The 24,923-nt window shown below is 31.0% G+C and overlaps 1 protein-coding gene across 1 annotated transcript; it reads left to right on the top strand.

Annotated features, from left to right (window-relative positions):
- The first annotated feature begins 155 nt into the window (after nt 1-155).
- On the top strand, nt 156-5,000 carry LOC112790634 (guanosine deaminase). Its single transcript, XM_025833121.3, has 5 exons — nt 156-427; nt 1,364-1,423; nt 1,753-1,943; nt 4,092-4,196; nt 4,703-5,000. Exons 1-5 carry the CDS (start codon nt 400-402, stop codon nt 4,889-4,891), a joined length of 573 nt encoding a protein of 190 aa, XP_025688906.1. The 5' UTR covers nt 156-399; the 3' UTR covers nt 4,892-5,000.
- Nucleotides 5,001-24,923: the final 19,923 nt, after the last annotated feature.

The raw sequence follows: 24,923 nt of genomic DNA, 5'->3' as shown, positions 1-24,923 counted from the left end.
GACTTTTTAATAAGTAGTCAAAATTAACTAATTGCTCTTTTGACGTGGTAATACACAATTTATTATTTATTATTTCTGTAAAATTTTGACCGCGCATATATAAAAATTAAGTTTTGAAACTTAATTATATATCTTTTATGAAATCCACAATATATAATTTAAAAAAAAATAATTTTTATTTACTTTCACTATAGTAGGAGGGGACCATATTCTACAATCATGGCGGATCTCATTTTCTCTCTCTTCTGTGCCGGATTCTTGGATTGTTCTTCTTGATCATCGCCATCATCAATCTTACTATATATAGCCTTTCAAGGTCCAGTGATTTTTGCATTCATATCCAACACAATAAAGCTTTCCAATTATCTTATCCAATTGCTCTTTTGATTCGTTACTGGGATGAAGACTGTTATGGAAGAAATTAATGGTATGCACTTAACTACTCCCCCACCCTCTCTTTTATCTATCACAGTTGTCATTTTCCTGTTAATTGTTAAACATTCACTTTTTTTTCTTTCTTCCTTGAAATTCCATAACTCATCACTTTTCTCTAATTTTGCTTCCATCTTTTTTATTTTTGGTGGATTCTTTGGGTATCTAAATTTTCTTGTTTAAGTATACATATTAGTTTGTTTTCAAATAATAATCAATATTATTAGGATACCTTGGCATGATGTGTATGAGTATTAAGTATGATAAACTATAATAGTTTTGCTCTTAAAATAGTGTCCTGTTTTAATTTTATTCAGTTACCAGCCAAGAAACATGGTTAGAATAAATGAATGAGAGAGATATTGATAGAATAGTAAAAGAGAGAAAACAAGTGAGAAAATTAATTAAAAATTAAAACGCAATTTGACCATTTATAGCTTTTTTCAAATAATTTCTTTTATTTCTGTGATTATTAAAAAGTAATGAGCTAAACAATTATACATACGACGTTTTAATTTTTCATTTCAAGCAATTTTTTCGGTATAAGCTAGAGAAGAATTATACCCAATTAACTTTTAAAGCATAAAATTTGCCTCACTATTTTAATAAAACGTATATTTACATTATAGTCGCAATAATTGTAATTATATTATGGTATGTTTAATCATAATGTTACACTCTAAATTGCCTCAATAATTTGTTTCTTTTTTATATATTACTCTATATCATGGTATAATTTGTTTTTATTATATTATATATGCAAAATTGTAAGCCATATATATACCCAAAAGGCCAAAAAGCTTCTTCAACTTGCATAAAATGTGACATGTATAACTAAGCCGCCCTAATAATATATCAATCCAATTTTGTTGGCATTTTTTTTTTCTTTTCTTTTACCCTTTCTTCTTTTTTTTTTTAAAAATCATTACAGTTATAAAAGCTAAGGATGGAACTGTTGCTGTAGCTTCTGCATTTGCTGGCCACAAAGAAGGTAATGCCTCTAATCTAACCTTTCTTGCTTGGTAGAAAGTATCAATGCAAAATTGTTTCAAGATATATATATATATATATATATATATATAGGATAGTTTTAGTGTGTGTATGATTATGATACATTATTTCATAGTAAAAAGTAAAAATAAAATATGATCAAAGTATAGAAAAATGTGACATTAATATTAACAACACTTATATAATTAACACGGCCATAAAAATATTTTTATCTTAGAATCTATTATATATATAATATTAGCACTTAATTAATTACTATGCTTGTGATGTTGACATTGATGAATATTATATTATTATTGTTACTATTAGCAATAAAGGACAGAGACCACAAATTTTTAAGGAAAGCCATTGAAGAAGCATATAAAGGTGTTGAATGTGAAGATGGAGGCCCTTTTGGTGCTATTATTGTTTGTAATGATGAAATTGTTGCTGCTTCTCACAACATGGTTTTAAGGAACACTGATCCAACTGCTCATGCAGAAGTAACTGTAATAAGAGAGGTTAGATTATTATACACTTTTAGTGGATACATTAATTTTTTTAAATAAATTTGTTTGTTCAAACGAATATTTATTTGAAAATGGACGGACTAACTAAATAGCCACAATTTTTTCGACCAACTTGAAAAGGCTCTCAAGAATGAGTATACATCTGGTGGTTGGTTGTGGTGAGTACAAAAATTATAACCGACTTAAAGAAAAGAAGAGCATTGAAAACTTAAGAAAAATGATAATAGACTGAGATATTATACTCAAAATTCGATTGAGTTGCTTATTTTAGTTTGTTTACGGGTCTTAAGTTTTAGGTTTGAACTTAGCCTCACAAGTTATACGGGTTATAGTCCGTATTTTTTTTTATCAAAAAATAAAGGATAAAAAATATAGCTTTAGGCTTTAAAAAACTTTAGAAAAAAAAAAAAACCCATTTTAGAGCCGAAAAGCTTAAACTAACAGAATTTTTTTAGTGGATGGGCAAGTCTTCAGATTAAATTAAGTGAAACATTGAAAAAAGTGTGAAGTGCTCGTTTAGCTCATTATTTTTTGGCTTAATTGGGATGAATCTATTTAGCTTAAAGTTTAAATAGGTCTGATTTTAAAAATAAAAAATTTAGCTAATTTTAATCGGATGGACTAACCCATATGTTTGATCCATTTTAACGATCTTATTACTCGAAAGGGTACATGTATTCTATCTTATCACAAATTAATACTTCAACTTCATTCTAGATTCCAAAATATTGCAAGTATGATTCCAAATAGAATATTTTTAGAATTTTAAATTTGACATCAATAGAAAATAACTCTATTTTCAAATTTTACTCCACATTAAAGATGATTAATGAAATAAAATCAGTTAGAAGTGCAACCTCACATAAGTAGGGGGCAATGCCCCTCGCTTTAACTTTTCTTCATAAATTATTTATAAATTTTAGTTTAGCTCTTTTTAATATTTTTATTTTAATCTTTTTGCATTGTAAAATTAATTTTTGGTTCTTCTCTAAAATTTAACTTAGATATCTATCTTTGAGATCAGTTTTAGTATAGAGAAACGATTTTATTTTAATAAAAAATTAATTAAATTTTACTACATTATATAAAGTTTAAATTGAATTAAAATCAAATATTAAAATGACAAATCTCATATTTAATCTCAAATTATTATTATTATTATTATTATTATTATTATTATTATTATTATTATTATTATTTATATATAATTTTATAAATATTAATATAATATTTTATAAGACCTAAAATAAAATTCTAATCATCTTATTCTTGATCCATAATGTTGCCACTAATAATGTCTTATAGATTGAGTAGAGTCCTAATAGAAAATGGCCGAAATTATGCCAATTTTTTTTTTACCTTTCTTTGAAATTATTACATATGACAACGAAGGATATCAATCATTTATTTTTATTTTATATAATAACATATTATTATGTGAATTTTTTTATTTTTTTAATACCATAAGCATAGTATCCATGATTATGACTTACCAATCTTATATGCATGCGGTATGCCTCAGGGGAGTTGTTCTGTTTTAAAGTCTCAATATTATCTTGTGAAAGGAAAAAAAAAATCTTAATAATATCAATATGACTAGAATGAACATGGAATGGGGATTGTAGTAAAGAACTCACTACTACAATGTTACCTCACTTTTATGAATTCATGATTAATTAGACAATAAATTGACACCAAGGAGTCAAAGACTACTTTATTCGGATTTATTAATAACACTTTTAATTTTGCGAAGAAAATTTACAAAAATAATAAACAAAAAATTTAATTTTGATACACTAACAGTATAAAATGTTTTATATTATTGTACAATTATAAATATTCTTTTGGATGATCATTTATACTATTAATGTAAAAATTAGTTATTTTTGGTGATAATGTAATGTTATGTGATTGGATGTATGTATAAAATAGTTTTAAATTGACAATACATCAAAAAATTAAAATCATAAACAAAATGACAATAGTACACCAAAAAATTATATATATATACAAAATGACAATTGATTGCAATAATCAGAGGGTCCATCTTAATGCTTTTTGTGCAGAAAACTTAATTTGCTTTAAGTGATGGATTTTTGGGTGAAATTTATTGACGTAAATAATTATTTGATTTTACAGGCCTGTAGAAAACTTAAGCAGATAGAACTTTCAGAGTGTGAAATTTATGCTTCTTGTGAACCATGTCCCATGTGCTTTGGTGCAATCCACCTTTCAAGAGTTAAGGTTAGAAGTAAAATATATATATACTTTGTTTTTTATTCTTTTAAAATATTAAAGATAAAAAAACATTAAAAAAATTTTCAAATCAAACAGCCTTGAATTTTCGTTTTCCCCTCTTTATTAATTATTCTGGTACATAATATTTGTCACCCTTATTGTTTGCACTGATTAAACAACCTAAAATCTCAAATTGATTACAAAATTGTTTATTGAAACGCCCTAACTTATTAACTAATTCATATTATAAATGTTTTATTGTTAATTGCGCATAACATTGCATGAATGGTAAAAATAGAAATAATGATGGATATTGTAAATCGGAAAAAAAACTTACTTCACTTAAGTGAGCTTTGGACATACAGTAGTTCTATTGAACCAGGATAATTAATATAAAATGATTTTACCTAAAAGTTATATAATCATATTAATAATGTGTGATACCTCATCAAAGTTATTGGCCATTTTTCACTAAATCAGTTATTATTATTTTTTATTTTTTCTTAATACAGAGGTTGGTATATGGGGCAAAAGCTGAGGCAGCAATTGCGATTGGGTTCGATGATTTCATTGCTGATGCATTGCGTGGTACTGGATTTTATCAGAAAGCGCAGTTAGAGATTAAAAAAGCTGATGGCAATGAGGCTATTGTTGCTGAGGAGGTTTTCGAGAAAACAAAGGAAAAATTCCGAATGTATTAAATATCAAATTATTTATGTGGAGAATAATATTTACTAAGTTTGAGTTGTAATAATAATGTACATGCAAATTTATGAATTAAAATTATTAATGAAGTGCCTGTTTTTCCGACATGTGCCAGTAATGACTGAAATTGATAAAGAAGGTATCTTCGTACATATTTATACGAATTTCGTAAGATAAATTAAGAACTGTCCTATTGGTCTAATTATAAGAGTAATATTTAAAAACTTAAAAAATTGTAAATATAGTTAAATTATTTATATAAGATATGTATTAAAAAATAATCAACATAATAATTAATGACAGTAAAAAACTAAAGATTTTACTATTTTTAAGTTATATTAAAAAGTTTTATTAATGAAGTTAAATTAAATATATATTATTTTATTAATATTTATTTTAAATTTAATTATTTTATTAGTCTCTATAATTTTATTAAATTTTTAATTAAGTTCTTATATTTTAAATTTTTTTAATTAGGTCCCTATACTACTTTTAATTTTATAATTAGTCTATCTTTATATCAAAAACGTTAAAATTAACATAATATTTTTCCTAAAACATATACGGTCAAAGATCTAGCTAAATTTTTAATTATGAATACTTTCAATTTGCAAAAAAATATTCAGTCAGTTTTAATATTTTTTACACTAGAAATAATCTAATTATAAAATTAAAATCATTATAGTGACCTAATTGAAAAATAAAAAGTATAAAAACTTAATTAAAATTTTAGTAAAATTAAAGAAACCAACAAAATAATTAAATTTTTATTTTTTTATCGTTTTAGGTCTAATCATAATTTGGTACACTTTGTCTTAGTAGACTTATGAATTAGAATTTTAAAATTAAGAGAGATAAAAGTTTTAAAACTTTGTAGTCAATTTTTTTTAACTTTGATGAATGAAATTTGAATTTTTTTTTTAAATTTTAGTGTGGATAGAAGAAATAAAGTAATTTTTTTAACTGTTCAGAAAATCAAATTGAGGTAAAATAATTCTCTTTTTTTTTATTTTTATCTTATCCTAAGTTTCGTCAAATATTGTTTGATATTAAATATTTTTTTTCTTTTTATACCCTCACAAAAATTTACTACATCTTCTCCATTCTTGCGTCATATCTTTCCGTTTTTTTGTTCTTCACTTATATCTTTCCATTTTTATTTTTCAATTTGAACCAAAAAAAATAAAATAAAAGGCGTCTAAGCATCAAAGCGTTGGTTTTCTTATCATATTGTGCAAGTTTTGGTGTTCTTTTGAATTCAAAAAAAAAAAAAACAACAGTAGCGTCTATGTTCTGGTTGTGTTCTTTTTTTTTTTGGTTATATACACACCTACACACCCATTCACTTACACACATGAAGGGTATATTTAGTTGAAGGATTAGTTTTTATGTCTAAGAATATCATTATTAGGAATATGATTTTTTAAAATAGTATTACTAAATATATAATTTTTTTATGTTTGGTTTGTAAAAATAAAATCCATAGAATATTAATAATATGCCTAAAAATATTTTAGTTTTTGTTTAGTTCATATTTAGTATATTTAGAAATTGTGAATATTTTGTCTAAAATGTCCTTACAATTTTTAATTAGAATATTAATGATTAAATTTAGTAAATATATATAATAAAATATAAATAAAATAAAATAAAATAAAATATTTTTAATTAAATTTTTTAGACTTTAATTTTTTAAATAAATATAAATATAATAAAATATTATTTTTTATTTTATTTTTAAATTTACTAAAATATTTTTAATATTGAATGTGTTTAATTAAAATTATTATTGATTTTACTTTTTTTAAATTTATTATTAAAATATCCCTAATATTAAATATGTTTAATATGTTAAAATTACTTTTACTCGTTCAAATTAAAAGGTTAATAACTAAACTTGATAAATACATGAAAAAATTTAAATATAAATATATTTTAAGATAAATTTAATATAATTATTTTTAAATAAAAATATTTATTTTTATTTCCAAAAATATCTCCAATATCAAATTTTTTAATTTTCTTAAAAAATTAAATATAAAACTAATCGATTATTATTATTTTTTATATTAAACTTTTGTGTGAATTTACAAAAATATCTCTACTATTAAATTTATTATAATACTCCTAATAACAAATGTTTAATTAAAATTAATATTATCATAATTAAATTTACTAAAATATTCCTAATAACAAATATCACAATTAAATTAACACAAAATACTTATCTAAATTTCCAAAAATCTCATAATCTATAATTCGTCTCATAATTCATAATTGAACTTGTACAAAACAAATCTCAACATTTGAACACATGTATTAAATATTTAAAAATCGACAATGTAATATAATCTATAAAAATTCAAAAATAGCAAGATTTAAATCAATTTCTTTAAAAATGGCAAAAGTTCTCCTGGTTGAAGTTGGAACACCATGTTGATCAGACTATTGTCCCTTATAATGTTAAGGTCAACCTTCATTCTATCTTTAATGTTCAAACCAGGAAAATTCCTCAACAGTGCCATTGGCTTTGTTTTGTGCTTAGCTCTTTCTTTCTCATGCTTAAAACAAGAAACCATATCAACTAAAACGGCTGTGTGTTCTTGATAAGCACATTTCATATCTTTAATTGATTATGCTATTATGTCAATCACTTTCTTACTTTTGCTCCCTCTTTTTCTTTTATTCTTTTCTATAGATGAAAATTAGGAGCAGTAGAAGCACCAGAAGCAGCAGGAACATCAGGAGTTGGAGGCTCCTAAAATTGAAAGCAACATCGATGAGTGTGTTGCAAGAAAAAAAAAGAAAGAAAGAAAGAAAAAAGCTCGAGATGATGAAACTATAAACTTGAAGAAGATTATTCAATATTGGTAGAAATAAAGAACAAGTAGCCTAACTGATTATACATGCTCTACACTTGTATATACAAGCATTACCTCTGCCTTGGCCAGCAAGACTAACAACACTAACTAACTAAACAGAACCTAATAAAATATTAACTACCCTGATTCTAATTCTATTTGCATAATTACATTCATATCCTTTTCTTCTTTGTTATTATACTTTACAGAAATGAAGATCAGTATTGCTATCTAAATGCTCAACATGATGGGAATAGTTAAGGCTGATCACAGTCACAGTCACAAGTTAAAGTAATGTAAGCGAGTAATATATAAATAAGTGAATCAAGAATCAAGACAATAGTAACTATTGAACTAATGAAGAATAAAAGAAAAACAGTAACTATTGAAATAATGAAGAATCACTCTAAAATCCAAGAAAGTACACAGCAACAGGTCAATAATAAGTGAATTTATGTACATGAATTAGAGTCAATTGCTTACATACTTGAGAATCAGCATCATGTTCCATTTCAGTCTCTTCCGAATTTAGTTGGGTGTTTTCATTCACTTACCGATCACTCAAGGTTGTTTCGCGCTCAGCCTCCATTGTAGCAGCTGCTTAAGTTACATTTTCTGCATTGCCTCCTTGAGCCCTATCTCTACCAAATACTATTCCCAACTCCTTAAATATGGAAATAGTATATTGTAAAGGCCATTAGCATTAGGATGAGACTGAAAATAAAAGAAAAATAAATAAGCAATAAATATTAAAAAGGTAAGATAAATAAACTTGTATTAAAAAAGTTGTTTATAATTTACCCTCTTCCATTTATTGAAAATTTGTCGCTCCACCACAATTATTTTATCTTTGTCGTTCCAACTAAATCCACTCCCAGCCATGCCCATCATCTCAACTATTGCAAAATATTGTCCTTTTAGCAATTTCATCCTTGATTGAATGTGTGGATTAGCCTAAACATAGCATAACAATTTAAAATTATTACTACTAAGACTAAATTCAATAAATTGAATTTTGATACAATGGCACCACAATTCATCCAAAGAGGCATTCTTCTATTGTAAATTAACAAACTATAAATAATTTACCTAATAAACAGATTCAGATTATCTAATTTACAAACTATACAATTATAACACAACTATACAATTATAAATAAAGAAAGCAAGTATTATGTAAAAAAGTTATACCTTAAGATCACATCCAGGGATCTTTTCATAAAGCATTTTTTTCCTAATATTTTTCATAACCAGATTTAAATATGCCATTATCACACTTCTAAAAAGTAGTTGCAAACTCCACTAAACATTCAACTAGTTTGGCATCTTCATGTGATGTCCATTGACGCTTAGTTTGTTTTGAATTAGGTCGAGAATTCTCTTCCATTCTCTACAGATTAATAAACAGAAAATAACACAAATGAGACAATTTCCATAAGCAGATTAGTAAGTAAGTAACAAGATATATTCAACAATTTTTATTTATAGATTAATATCTGAAAACTCAAAGGAAGTAGGTGCATAAATCAAAGGAATCTGAAGTGCAATAGGACTAATGAAGGACTTTATTAAATGATTTATATAGTTTATATGAGAAATAGTTACAGGATATGCAAAATGTAGCCATTCACGTTTATATAGATATGTAATTCACGTTTGAAGTATAATTGATTAACATATTATGATTTTTGTATGATCAATAAACTTTAGGAAGGTTCTTCCTGTCATTAAACCACAAATAATAATAAAGTTCTAGCGAGTAATCTCGAATGCTAGGATATATTTTCTGCATAAAATTTATTGAAAGAAATTATAATTGAAGATGGAGTAAAGCATATATCAAGTTTCAATTCTCAATTAAATGCTTCTTTAAAGTAGTGACAGCTACTTTTTACTACTTAAAAATAACTTTTTACTACTTTAAAATGGAATCAAATAAAATATTAAAGGATAAAACTAAAATAAAATTGAAACGAAACAAAATATAGAATATGGAGATAAAATCAAACGATCCTCAAACATTGTGTCACCCCTCACCCCTCAAGGTAAAACTGAAAGTTTAGTATCCATAATTTAAGAACTCATCGCAAAGACGTCTCAAGAATTGTGACAACAAATGACATTTAACTGAAATTTAACTTCTACTCTATCTTAAAATATTTTAGTTTATCAAATATTGAAAAGATAGTTATTCACTGTCGTCCCTAGAATCCCCATGAGACCCATATTCAGTTGGAAAAATAAAATTCATAAGCGCACACATAAGTGTCTTGAAAACCAAATTCTCAGTCTCAATACTATTTTACATACACTGAAATGAGCATAGGAACACTTGCAATACCAAAATAGCGAAAAAGCTCAAAGGCAATTATTTTGTCACAAGTCCAACCATAAAAACACTCCCAATTCCACTTTGAAAAGCAAAAGAACAAGATTGAAAAAGATTGAAAAATACTCCCAATTATTTTTATATGAAATGTGTAACAAAAGAATTAAGGATACTATAATCAATGAGGTCAGAACTAAAACTGAAATCACATTTCAATTCCAAATACATACATAAGATTAACAGCTCTATTTTATAACCTCAACATTCAACCTTTGATTAATAGCAATTTAAACATGCATCTAACATAACTACATATTCTATTCAGTATCACAAACTAATCAACGATAAGATTAACAGCAAATGAATCAACTATTTGACAAAATTTTTCAAACCTAGCACAAACCCTCATGCCAATAAATTATAGCACAAACATAGTTCAGAAAAAAATAAATAACAAATAAAAAATAAAAATCCAAATATAAATAATGTCAAACCACAAGTTCTAACAGAAAGCCATACAGCGCTAATAGTTTAAATTTGTTGTTGTATTGCATTTCAACAACAAATTATGTTAATAATATTTCAAACCTAGAACAAACCTGTGCTTAAAAAAGATGAACAGGAACATGAATATGCAAGGAGGAAGAGAGGCGAGGGAGACGACACGAACACGAAGCACAACTCGAGCAGACGTGGAGGCAAGAGATGCGCGAGCAACCGAGCTCAGACGGTGGGGAGAGGCCACACGCGACCATACAACGCAAAGGATCCGAACAGAGTCACGATGATGGCGGTGAAAATGCAGTGGCGGTGAACCAAGGTGACCTGTGATGATGAACACGGACGTGAACGATTTCCTTTATAGAATAAGGAGTGCGGTGGTCGTGCAAATCGAAATCCGACGCCGGTGGAGCCTCCATGAATTTGAAGAAAAAACTCGCTAGGAATCGGTTCTCATGGAGGAGGGGCTCTCTGTTAGGGTTTCATTTTTTTAAATGAATTGGGAAAAATTTTAAAAGAAGGGTTTCAATTAAATTAACAAAGGTGTTTTGGTCTTTTTACTTTGTTATACACATTCCATTCCCATTGGAATTAAAGATAACCAGGGGGAGATGGGAATGAAATTGGTGGGATTTTGATTCCAGGGAGTGAAATATACCCAGGAATAATTTTTTAAACCTTGAACCAAATATGTGAATAAGATATTCCCATCTCAAAATTCTAGGGAATACACTTGTATTTCCTCCAACCACACACACCCTAAAGGTTCTTTTCTACCACAACCACCATTTTTGTTGTGTTCTTTGTCATTTTGTGAATTCTTTTCTGAATCTTCACGTAGTTTGTTTTTTCATTAAAAAAAAAATAATAGCGCCTATGTTCTTAAAAAAAATAAATAAAATTGTGTCTGGTTTCCAAAAAAAGAAAAAGCATTCAATTTGAAAAAAATTACAATTATATATTTTGTTAGTTGAGTCCTTTTTCTCACTTTGATAATTTTTTTGTGTCTTATCTTGTTGTTCTAGTTATATTTGTGATTTAACTCTACTTTTGTTGCTTTTCTTTATTTCTTTATTTGGTTTCTAAAGTACAATTGAAGGGTTTTTAAAGTAGTAAAAGATAAGAGTGATGAGTTCAATAAAAGGTAAAAATCAATCTCAAGAGTAAACACAAGCGACCACCCTTGAGTAAAACATGTGAGAAAGTGACTGCGATGTCCTTTTTATTACTTTTTTGTAGGTTCATTGCTATGATGATCATTTAGAAAATAATCTAGTTGATATGGGAATTTTGCAAAGGATCATTCAATTTAATTAACCATTTGAATGAATTAGAAAAATAGAAGCAGAAGGTGACACAAATATTGTCCAAAAGTACGAAACATGACACTTTTAAGAATTGGCATTAAAATCATGAATCTTCTGATGATGACTATGATGGGACTACAACATGTAACGACCCAACTTGCAGTACGTCATGATCGTACCAAAAATAAGGTGTTACTAACCTATTTTCCTTATTAACTATTTAATATTGAGCATTTCGTTCGATATCGTGTTTCATTCTTTAAGAAAATGCCAGAAAATTTTGTTTCCAATTACAAATCATATATCAAAGATCACCAAGTAACGATAATCACATAATTACTAATAATAATAAATCTTATACAAGTAAATCAAAATAAAACTCAGATATAATACCTATCCCTCTGTATAAAATAAAAATCTTAAGCAACACGCGAGGAAATTCTATGAAAGTAACTTAACTCATAAATAAAGTCAACAACCGCCCGCAGCTTCAAACTGTGTCTTCGAACCTGTATCACTGAAAGGGTGGAATATTTTGGGGTGAGAACAAATCACACATTCTTAGTAGGGACGGAAATACCATCAAAGCAAAGAAATACTTGCAAATAGCATTAATTTGATTACAAAACAGTTTATCCTTAAAATAATCGTTGGAAAACCTTTATGGAGGAAACTTAATTTAAAAGATCGTAAAGAAGTTTTATTTGGTTTACAATTCAGTAAGGCGATTGGTTTAAAGAAATGTAAAGGACCAAGGATGTGCCTAGTGACTTCCTATCCAACTTACCTCGCTCACTCCTATACATTAGAATACTCAGGCAACACCTAGTCCATCTGTCTCAACCTTCATTACCACATACCAGAAACCACTTTCATCACGCCTCCACGAAAAGGGGTCTCTCAGATAAACATACACATACAATACAAATAAAAAAATCACAGATAGGATTCAGGTACAGCAAGTAAAACAAGTAGTAGATAAACATGGCTAAGCAATTAGGCTAACTAAAGCAAGTGCACACTCAATCAAAACATACAAATGCATATGATGCATGCCTGTCATATGATGAGTCTCATCTGTCGGTTATATAGCCAACCTGGCATGTCCTGGTAGTTAACCATTGAATAGTCCCTTTGTGCGCACATCCCCAAGCTAAAAAAATAATATCTATGGAGTCAAACTCCAAGCTCAAATATAATAGAATATTCAAAATTCAAATATATATGCATGCCCATGGGGGAACCCGGGGAGTTAAAGTGTCCGGTCACATCTTGCGATAGTGGGTCAACAGAGTATCGAATCTTAACCTAGAGCAAGTGATGGCAAGCCACTGCGTCTACCCAAGGAAACTCGTATCTCAAATAATTCAATTTCAAAAGCCATATGAATAATTCAATCATAATTCATCAATATCCACATCATTCTCAATCTCATCTCATTCGTCACCATACCTCAATCATACTCAATCATTATCCTCTTCCTAAATATTGAAATCACCATTAAACCTCCATCAAACCAATTGTCACTAATTATATCTTAATTCAAGAATAACCTTCAAACTTACTCACTTATCTCCAAACCCTTGAAATTATACTTAAATTGTTGTTTTAACGTCTTTAGCTAGTTAATCAAATCTCTTTTCATTATTATTAAAAATCAAATGAATTAAAATCACCATTTGACCAAATCAAGGGAATCCGACTGTCCTTAAAATCCATAAAAGTGTTTAAAACTTATCTCTTCTGATAATTAATTCAAGTCAAATTCATTTCCAAAATCATAATCAAAACTCCTTCTAATTCTTAGAAAATTTTTGGCAGCACCTCTCCTAAAAACTGGAGTTTGTCACCCATCACAGGTCCCCCCTTTTCAACCTCAACTCAATCAAAACTAACATTTCAAATCAATGTTTCCAAAACCATCATTATCAATTTGAATCAAAGAAAACCAAAATCCACAGATTCAATCCTTTTCACCAGAAATCTAGAAATCAACTAATTAAATAACCAACACAACATATCAATCTCAATAGAAAATCATTTACATCACAGGCATTTATCCATTTGCATTAATCTACTAAACTTATCAGGTATTCAAAATCCAAAATATTTTCTTATTAAAATATACCCCTACCTCAAGAGTCGAAACCCTTAAAAGATAATGATAAACCCCATTTTTAGGGTTTATCTTGTATTGATTTCGAGGGTTTTATCAATGATCCTACGCACTTATTCATATGAAAATACATGATTTTGTGTTCCTTTCTCAATTTTGCCTCATGGATGAAAACATGCTTCTTTTGCACTAAATTAGATATATTTTTAATCCTCCTCTAGTACCATTAGATACCGTGACCCGTGTGTTAAGTGGTTTCAGAGTTTATAGGGAAAGGATTACTTGGAGGAGATAATGGGAGCATGCATAAAGGAAAGGATCTTGGAAAATTGAGCTTTGGAAACTTCAGCAGCGGCGCGCGCACACATTGCGCGTCCGCACAGATTTGCACCACCAGAGCCAAAGCCAGGAACCAAGCTACGAGCCGGCGCATTTAGCGGCTAGGCCATGATCCTCATGGATGCACCTGCGCGCATTACGCCTACGCACGGATTGCGATTGCCCCAGGGGCGCGTACGCGTGCTGTGCGCGTACGCGCCGATTGCCACACGTGATTTTTAAAGAGGCACGTGACCAACGCGTGGAGGCAGTTAGAAACCCTGTTTTCGGGAAGAGTTTTGGCAGGAAAAAGCTTAAGAAGGCCAAGGATTAAAGGTTTTAGGGGATTCACTCATTTTTACACTTTCTTAGATATTTTCCTAGAGTTGGTTACATCTTGGGTAGAGAGAGAACCTCCAACTTCTCTTAGGATTTCATTCTCCTTTGATTTTCTTGGTGAGATTCATTGTAATACACTTTTATTTTGATGCAATTAGTAGATATACTCTTCTCCTATTCTCAATTTGTGTTCTTTTGATCCTCTCACTTTGGATCTAGCTTTGACTTTGTTACTTGGATTTGGAACTAGTGACTTGAGGTACTTTCTTATCCATTACTTGTAATTGTTCAATTGTTGATGATTGTGTGATTTAGATCTCTTGAATCCAATTCTTCACTTCAATTTCATAATGTCTCTTATGAATGCTCACCAACTGTTTGATAAAATGACAACACTAGTTATGGAGTAAAAGTCTTTCACTTGGCTTAGGGTTTGAACCATTGGAAAAACTTGAATAGTAGGTGTCAATTGCTGATTGAGAATTAAGAATTGCTAATTGGTTTGAAGTGCACTAAAGCTAGATTCCCTTAGGGTGAAGCTAGGACTTGTGACTCAAGCTAGCTACTTTCACTTGAATCTCCTCTATAATTAGGGGTCAATTAAGTGAAGCAAGACTTAATTGTTATCAAAATTGAAGAAAACTATAGTGATAGAACTTCCAATGTTGACCCTTGGCCAAGTCCTTTAATAAAGATTGTTTGTTATCTACTTTTGCTAGCTTGAACTAGTATTGAACTAGTACACCAATCTTTAAAAACCACAACAAAGGTTTCCTAATCAATAACATGCATTCTATGGCAATTCCAAGGGAGGACGACTTGGGAGATTAATACTCTCGACAATAGATTGTAGAATTGTTTGATGCGAGATTTGAGTGTCGGTTGGACTATACTCACGATTGTATTCACTATTAAATTCTTTGAAGCTTGAATTTTGGTGGTTTTGAGCTTAAGGAAAAATCGACCAAGGTATGGTGTCGTTTTCTTGTAAATAATATATAATGTCTCGTGAAAACATAGGTTAGATGACCATAAGATAGCTGGAATCATGTATGTATGTTAAAATATTAGTAATCTCAATAAAAATATTGGTGGTTCTGAAGATGATTGATGAGAATAATGAATGTGAATTGTTGAATGATTGACGGAAGTAAATTTGGATTGTGTATTGTTACAAATTTAGTGGTTTTAAGTAGTGTAATATGTATTTGAGTTGATATGGTCGATGATGTTGGTGTTTGATGGTGAATGAATGTTGTTGACATGTGATCTTGAATAGAAAAGAATTGTGTTGGTTTGATTAATATTGAAATTGTAGTTAGATTTGTAGATGAATTTAAAGTGGAAAATGGTAAGATTTAGTTTGAACATGTTATGGTAATTAACAACGACCAAATTGCATAGGTTAGGAATTTTATCTAAAAATAGAATTGGCGTTGTAAGTATAATGATAACCCGACAATTTGACCATCAATCAAATGAATAGTCACAATCAATACACAAAATAAACCGAGAGTATTAAACCCCCAGGTTGTCTTCCCTAGGAGTTACAATGAAATGTGCATTTATTGGCTATGAGAAAGAGCATGGGGGATTGGGAATGCAAGAAAGAGCAAGTAATGTAAATAGTAAGAATTTAAATGATCTTGCAAGGAATTAAAAGAAAGCAAGTAAAATCATTAAAAATGGAAATTAAGTACTAAAAAGGGGCTCTTGGTGAGAATTGGAGAATTTGGAATTCCTATCCTAGTTATAGACCAGAAACATGGCAATTGTGTGAAATCAATCCAACTTAGTTAATTCTCCTTGAGAATTAGTTAAAAGGGCATAATTTATCTCAATCCATAAGTCCTAGTCAACTCACTAATTACTTAGTGAAAGACTAGCGTCAATGAAAACCAAACCAATTAGTCATTTTTCACACAATGCGGAATGGACATCCACAACTCAATTCCACACAAATAACCAATTTCTCAACCAAGAGTGTGAAAACTAAACATTCAAGAAATAAAGGTCAAAGTAATAAAAGTCAAGAGCAATAAAATGCAAGAAAAGGAAACTTCAAATGCAAGAAACCTCTTGGCAAGTAATTGAGAGCTAAGGTTACCTATCCAAGCCATTGACCACAAACACATGATGATTATGAAGAGTTAATCCTACTTAGTCAACTTTACGTCGAAGATAAGTCAAGTAGACATAGTTGATTCCAATCCCTAAGTCCTATGTCAACACTAAGGGGTCACATAGTGTCAAGGGAGACCAAATCAACTAACTACTCTAATGTATCAAACAAGAATGGACATCAATGACTCAAGGATCACCAAAGTCAACAATTTCAAGCCAAGAATGGAGAAAAATTAAGTAAAGACTAAGCCAAGAATTTAATCAAACACTTGGTGTGCATAAGAATAAAGTAACATTAAATTACATTAAAAACAAAAGCTAACTACCAAAAGCAAGAAAATGACAATAACAATTAAAGAAAGCATTAAATGAGCATAAAACATAAATTGCATTAATTGAAAATTAAAATAACAAGAGTGTGCATAAACATGAAAATGACAAAATAAAGGAAAATAACAAGAGAAATGAAAAGAACAAAGATGCAATAACAATAAATGACAAGGAAAAGTAAATAAAAACAAGAATTAAAAGTAGAAATTACAAGAAATTAAACTAAAGAACCCTAATTCTAGAGAGAGGGGGGAGCTTCTCTCTCTAGAAAACTACACTAAAACATGATAAAAGCTAAACCTAATTGCCCCCAGCAATTTCCATTAAATTAGTCACTCGCTGGGACCTGTACCTGTGTGTACGCACACATACTGATTTTCCTTTTGTGTGTACGCACAGGATGTCGTGCATACGCACACATGGTTTTGTGGCTCTTGTGCGTACGCACAGATAGTTGTGCGTACGCACACTCCAATGTGTGCTTCTCCTTTGTTTTCTTCATGTTTTCTCCCTTTTTGCATGCTTCCTTCCACTTTTGCCTTGCCAAACTTGTCTCTAGGACTTAAAATCACTCAACAAACATGTCATGGCATCGAATGGTATAAAAGTGGGATTAAAATCACTATTTTAAGCTCAAAATAACATGTTTTCACAATTAGGCACAATTTAGGGAGAAAACACAAAAGCATGCTATTTACATGAATAAATGTGGGTTTACGTGATGAAATCCACTCAAATCAAACCAAAATATATCGTCAAATATGGATTCATCAATTCTCCTACACTTAAACAATAGCATCTCCTCATGCTAATCACAATCAAAGGAGAAGGGAAAAGGGGAAAAGCAATTTATTCAATACAGCTAACTACATGCATGCAACTACACTAAATGCTGTCTATCTATATGTAGAATATGATTTCCTATGTAGTTTGGCAGAAAACAAACAAGAGATTCCAATCAATCCAAAACAAGCCTTAGGGCCAAGGCAAAGAGTCAATACACTATGATCAAAATCCAAAGAATTGAATTGAGATTTTCAAAACTAGCTGACCAACAACTTGCAAGAAGATACAAAATAGGACACAAGAACATAGAATTGAGCGATCAAACCCCTCACCGGATGTGTATTCACTCAATTCGCTCAGTGTTTAGGGCTTAATCACTCAATTCTCCATTAATCACGTTTCTCAAAGATTTGCAAGTCATATAACAATCAACAATTATTTAGTGCATGCATACAAATATCAAGAGGACTTATCCATGGGTTGTAATGGGGCTAGAGTCAAGGTAAGATTGTATTTGGTCAAGTGGGCTAGAATTTGAATCTTTGATTAACCTAAGCTTCCCACCTAACCTGTGAGAACCTATACAATTCAAAGATAACCTAATTACCCATTCTTCACTTTTTCACACACTTATGTATTTTCTTTTTAATCATCACACATATGTATTGATTCTTATTGACTTCACTTTGGGGCATTTTGTCCCCTTTTTATTACTTTTCTTTTCTCTCTTTTTTTTATTATTTTTTTCTTTTTCAAAGTAAAATATATACAAGAACATCAATGCATATGGTTTAACATAATTCATACATGAGTATGTACCCAATTTCTAATATTTTACCAAACATAAAAAAATGCCATTTTATCCCATCCAATGTTCCCAAACTTCTCACACTTGAATGACAAACACACTCACTAGTCTAAGCTAATCAAAGATCTAAACAAGGAACATTTATTGTTTTTCGCTTAAGGCTTATGATGTGCTAAAATTAAGAACAAATGGGTTTAGCATAGGCTCAAAGTTGGCTAACAATGGAAGATAAAGGGTAGGCTATTTGGGTAAGTGAGCTATTTGAAACAATGGCCTCAATCATATACATGTATTCATACACAAAATAATGGACATATAGAATCATGCAAATCAAAGATCACAATCATAGAAGGAGTTTATAACACACAAGAACAAACTTTATGGTTTAAGATGTGCAACCAAACAATCAAGGCTCAAATCTCACAAGGTGCGTTGTTCTAACTCTTTTCTATGTTCTATGAAAAATACTTCAAGCAAGTTTGAAGAACAATTTCTCAATTCAATCAATAGCATGCCCTAAAAGGGATTTCATGAAATTTTCTTGTTGTTTTTACCAAACTTATTCAATCTAACATGCACATGCAAGTATTTACTACTGTGATACTATAAGGATTAAAGAAATATAAACAAACCAAACAAAACAAAGTGCAAATAAGAACAAAAATTGCAAAAATTGAAGAAAAAAGAATAGAAAGAATATTGCAAAGTGTCTAAGAAGAGAAATTTTTACCCCCCTTGAAGTTGGCGATCCTCCCCCACACTTAAATTGTGCACGGTCCTCCGTGCATGCACATGATCCGGGGGATGAAGGGCTATGAGGCTTCACCTTCAGCTGGTAGGCTCCAGTTACTTTGTAAACAAATAAACAACAATTGAGAAAAAGTAAGATGTGTCTGGTATGATAAAAAGCAATGTGTATATTCTAAATGCGCGCATAATTTAGAACACAACACATTGGCTAAGCGAAACGTAAACCACATAATCAAAAGAAATGATATGGTCCTCAATTAAATAGCCTAGGTTGCAAGTAAAGAATAAGTAAAACTTAAGGCACAAACAACCCTAGGTAGCCACAAAAGTGAATTGAGTATTTGATATTGGTTATTGAAATCGTGCAAGTGAAAGCGCAAAATTGGTATAAAATAGGACAATACACAATAACCAATCCATTAATGAACGGAAACTCCTTATTCATAATGAAACACAATAAAAAAGTCACATGGGAAGGTACTTGTTACAAAAAGTGATAAGCTTGATAAGAATCAAGTTAAGTCACTTAAACAAATGCAAAGCATTAACAAGGAGTAAGTACCGGTCATGTGGTGAATTTGATATGCAAATCATGGTAAACAAGTAATTTCAACTCAAATCACTTAATTCAATGCACTTATATAATTTGTCCTAGTGGTACAATCAAAACATAAGTATTCAAGCCCACTAGGTGCTAGTAAATTAAGGCAAAGTATATGGGCATTGGTGGAAACTTCAAGCAACAAGAAACCTAATCAATATCAAACAAACACTTGCAACTTATTCAATCAATAAGCAACTAAACTAAAGCTAATATAATTACTAAAATAAAAATGAAGTACAAACAAAACAAACATGAACAAGCGTAAAATAGGGTGAAAGAGGGAGAAGAGAGAGGAAAAGAAAAAAAGGAAAGAAGTAGAGAAGAAGAAGAAGAAGAAGAAGAAGGGAAAAGAAGCATAATAGTGAGAAAATAGGGGTGTGCGTACGCACAAAAATGTGTGCGTATACACACTATGAGGAAAAAGGAAGGTGAGCGCTCGCACACTCTATGAGAGCGCTCCTGGCAGAAGAGGGATGAAGACGTGTGCGGGCGCACAAGGGTGTGCGCACGCACAGAACACTTCTTTTTTTTTAGGAAAGGGTCATGTGTGCGTGCGCACATAGGTCCGTGTGCACGCAAAGAACACAAAGAGAGTAGGGGTCCATGCACAAAAGCTGTGCCGATGCTCCCACCAGAGGGGCTATCAATTTGTGTGCGGACACACACGTCTGTGTGGCCACACAGGTCACAGAATATAGAGCGGTGCGCACGCACAAGCTATGCTGGTGCTGTGATCAGAGGGCATGTCAAGGAGTGTGCAGACACACAAGCTTGTGCGGCCGCACAGGTGGCCAAAAACGCAGTTTTGTGCGCACGCACAGGATGGTCCGCACGCACAAATGCCCTGTTTCACAAAAATTTTCCTTCAAAATTCTAAGGTACCAAGCCTTATTTCAATGAAAGCTCAACCCCAAAAACATTCAAACATCTAGAATTTCATGACCCACTGATGAGCGGATAAATTATACACTTTTTGGCATTATTTTTACATAGTTTTTAGTATGTTTTAGTTGCTTTTTATTATATTTTTATTAGTTTTTATGCAAAAATCAAATTTCTAGACTTTACTATGAGTTTGTGTGTTTTTCTGTAATTTCAGGTATTTTCTGGCTGAAATTGAGAGATCTGAGTAAAAGTCTGATTCAGAAGCTGAGAAAGGACTGCAAATGCTGTTGGATTCTGACCCTCCTGCACTCGAAGTGGATTTTCTGGAGCTAGGAAAGTCCAATTGGCACGTTCTGATTTGCGTTGGAAAGTAGACATCTTGGACTTTCCAGCAATATATAATAGTATATACTTTAATCGATATTTGATGGTCCAATATGGCGTCAAAATGCCCACTAGAGATCCCTTTTTTGGCGTAAAATGCCGAAACTGGCACCAGAACGGGAGTTAAACGCCCAAACTGGCATCCAAGCTGGCGTTTAACCCCAGCAAAGGCTTATGCACGTTTAAAGATCAATGCTCAGCCCAAGAACACACCAAGTGGGCTCCGAAAGTGGATTTCTACACTATCTGCACTTAGTTACTTATTTTCTGTAAACCCTAGTAACTAGTTTAGTATAAATAGCACTTTTTACTATTGTATCAGGGAGCTTATGCCATTTTTCACATTTGGGAGGCTGGCCATTCGGCCATGCCTAGACCTTTTTCCCTTATGTATTTTTCAACAATGGAGTTTCTACACCTCATAGATTAAGGTGTGGAGCTCTACTATTCTTCATGAATTAATGCAAGTACTTTTGTTTCTCTTTTAATTCACGCTTACTTCTTCTCCAAGATATACTCTCGTACTTAATTCAATTAAGTCAGAATGAAGGGGTGACCCATGATAATCACCCACTATCTTCATTACTCGCTTAGCCAAGATCCGCGTGCCTGACAACCACAAGCGGTCTACATGATGTTCAACATAGTCATTGGACGACAACTGGAGTATAGTCTCTTGGGTCTCTAATCCACGGACCGAGTCCATGAGGTTAGAACCTTCGTGGTATAGGCTAGAACCAATTGGCAGCATTCCTGAGATCCAGAAAGTCTAAACCTTGTCTGTGGTATTCCGAGTAGGATCTGGAAAGGGATGGCTGTGACGAGCTTCAAACTCATGAATGTTGGGCGCAGTGACAGTGTACAAAAGGATAGAGAGATCCTATTCCGACACAAGTGAGAAGCGACAGATGATTAGCCGTGCGATAGCTGTGCCTAGTATTTTTCATCCAAGACGAGAAATCCGACAGTTGATTAGCCGTACAGAAACTATAGCTGAACCATTTTCACTGAGAGGACGGATGGTAGTCTTTGACAATAGTGATCCACCAACTTACAGCTTACCATGAAAGGGAGCATGCATGATTGGATAGAGACAATAGGAAAGCAGAGGTTCAGAAGCAACAAAGCATCTACAAACACTTATCTGAAATTCCCACCAATGAATTACATAAGTATCTTTATTTTAATTTAAGTTTATTTATCTTGCAATTATCAAAACTCATAACCAATTGAATTCGTCTGACTAAGATTTACAGGATGACCATAGCTTGCTTCAAGCCGGCAATCTCCGTGGGATCGACCTTTACTCGCGTAAGGTTTTATTACTTGGACGACCCAGTGCACTTGCTGGTTAGTTGTACCGGAGTTGTGAAAAGTGTGAAGCACAATTCCGTGCACCAAGTTTTTGGCACCGTTGCTGAGGATTGTTCGAGTTTGGACAACTGACGGTTCATCTTGTTGCTTAGATTGGGTAATTTTGTTTTATGTTTAACCATTTTTATTTTTATTTTTGAAAAATATAAAAAAAATTTAATAAAATCATAAAAACAAAACAAAAAAATTGTGTTCCTTGTTTGATTCTAGTGTCAAATCTTAAGTTCGGTGTCTTGCATGTCTTTCTTTTCTTAAAAATTTTCAAAAATATGTTCTTGATGTTCATCATGATCTTCAAAGTGCTCTTGGCGTTCATCTTGACATTCAAGGTGTTCTTGCATGCATTATTTGTTTTGATCTTAAAATTTTATGTTTTGTTTCATTTTGTTGTTTTTCTCTCTCCTTATTCAAAATTCAAAAGTCAAAATATTTTGAGTTGACTTGGTCAAAAATTTTTAAAATTTAGTTGTTTCTTGTTAGTCAAGTCAAAATTTCAAATTAAAAAAAATAAAAAATATATATCTTTTCAAGTAAATAATACAGAGAATGAAGGTTCAGAACATAAAGCAGAGGAATCACAGAGAAAAAGAGCTCACTGGCGTTAAAACGTCAGTAAAGATGCACTTTGGGCATTTAACGCCTGTAAAGGTATCATTCTGGGTGTTAAACGGCAGCATTCTGGGCGTTTAGAAAAATGCCCAGCAAAGAAAGATTCCTGGCGTTTAATGCCAGCCAGGGTATCTGGATGGGCATTAAACACCCAAAGAGGCAGGCAAGTGGGCGTTAAACGCCAGAATGGATAGCATTCTGGGCGTTTAACGCTAACATAACACAAGGGAGGTAATTTTGTTTCCAAGTCGATTTTTTTTTTCAAATTTTCATGTTTTAATTTATAATTTTAAATGGCTATCTTTTTCATCTTTTCTAAATTTTAAAATCTTATCTTTTTTTATCATCTTTTTCTATCTTATCTTTTTCTTTTATTTTTCTTTTAATATTTTCGAAAAATTTTTAAACTAATTTTTCAAAAAATTTTTTCTTAATTTTATTTTATATTTTCAAAAATCCTTGCTAACAATTAATGTTTTGATTCAAAAATTTCAAGTTTGTTACTTTCTTGTTAAGAAAGGTTCAATCTTTAAATTCTAGAATCATATCTTTTAGTTTCTTGTTAGTCAAGTCATCAACTTTAATTTAAAAATCAAATTTTTTCTAACTTCTTATGTTTTCAAAATTATTTTCAAATCTTTTTCAACTAGTTACTATTTCTTATCTTTTTCAAAACCACCTAACCACTTTTCCACTTCCAATTTTCGAAAATCACTAACCACTTTTTCAAAAATCTTTTTAATTAACTAATTGTTTTAGTTTTGAATTTTATTGTATTTCTTTTTCAAATTTTTGAAACTAACTTAATTAATTAAATAAAAATAAAAATATTTTTCTTCTCCCTCTTTTTAAAATTCGAATACTCTCTCTCTCATCTCTTTCTATTTATTTTATTTAAGTAGTAATACTTCTCATCTAAAAATTTGAACCCTCTCTCTCCCTCTCTGTTTGAATTCTTCTTCTTCTTTCTATACCTTATGCTCCTATTCTTCTTTTCTTCTGACACATAAAGGAATCTCTATACTGTGACATAGAGGATTCCACTACTTCCTTTGTTCTCTTCTTTTTCATATTAGTTGGAACAAGGATAAGGACATTCTTGTTGAAGTTGATCCTGAACCTGAAAGGACTCTGAAGAGGAAGCTAAGAGAAGCTAAAGCACAACACTCCGGAGAGGACCTTACAGAAAATCTCGAAAAAGAAGCAGACATGGCAGCTGAACCTAACAAAAATGCTAGAGATGCAAGGAAGATGCTTGGTGACTATACTGTACCAACTTCCAACTTCTATGGAAGAAGCATCTCAATTCCTGCCATTGGAGCAAACAGCTTTGAGCTTAAGCCTCAATTAGTTTCTCTAATGTAGTAGAATTGCAAGTTTCATGAACTTTCATCAGAAGATCCTCATCAGTTTTTAGCTGAATTCTTGCAGATCTGTGATACTGTTAAGACCAATGGGGTTGATCCTGAGGTCTACAGACTTATGCTTTTCCCCTTTGCTGTAAGAGACAGAGCTAGGACATGGTTGGACTTACAACCTAGAGAAATGGGACAAGTTGGTCACTGCTTTTTTGGCCAAATTCTTTTCACCTCAAAAGCTGAGC

This window comes from Arachis hypogaea, chromosome 3, assembly GCF_003086295.3.
Source record: "Arachis hypogaea cultivar Tifrunner chromosome 3, arahy.Tifrunner.gnm2.J5K5, whole genome shotgun sequence".
Classification (NCBI taxonomy): domain Eukaryota; kingdom Viridiplantae; phylum Streptophyta; class Magnoliopsida; order Fabales; family Fabaceae; genus Arachis; species Arachis hypogaea.
The sequence above is the reverse complement of the archived record's forward strand: the minus strand, read 5'-3'. Positions and strand labels throughout refer to the sequence as shown.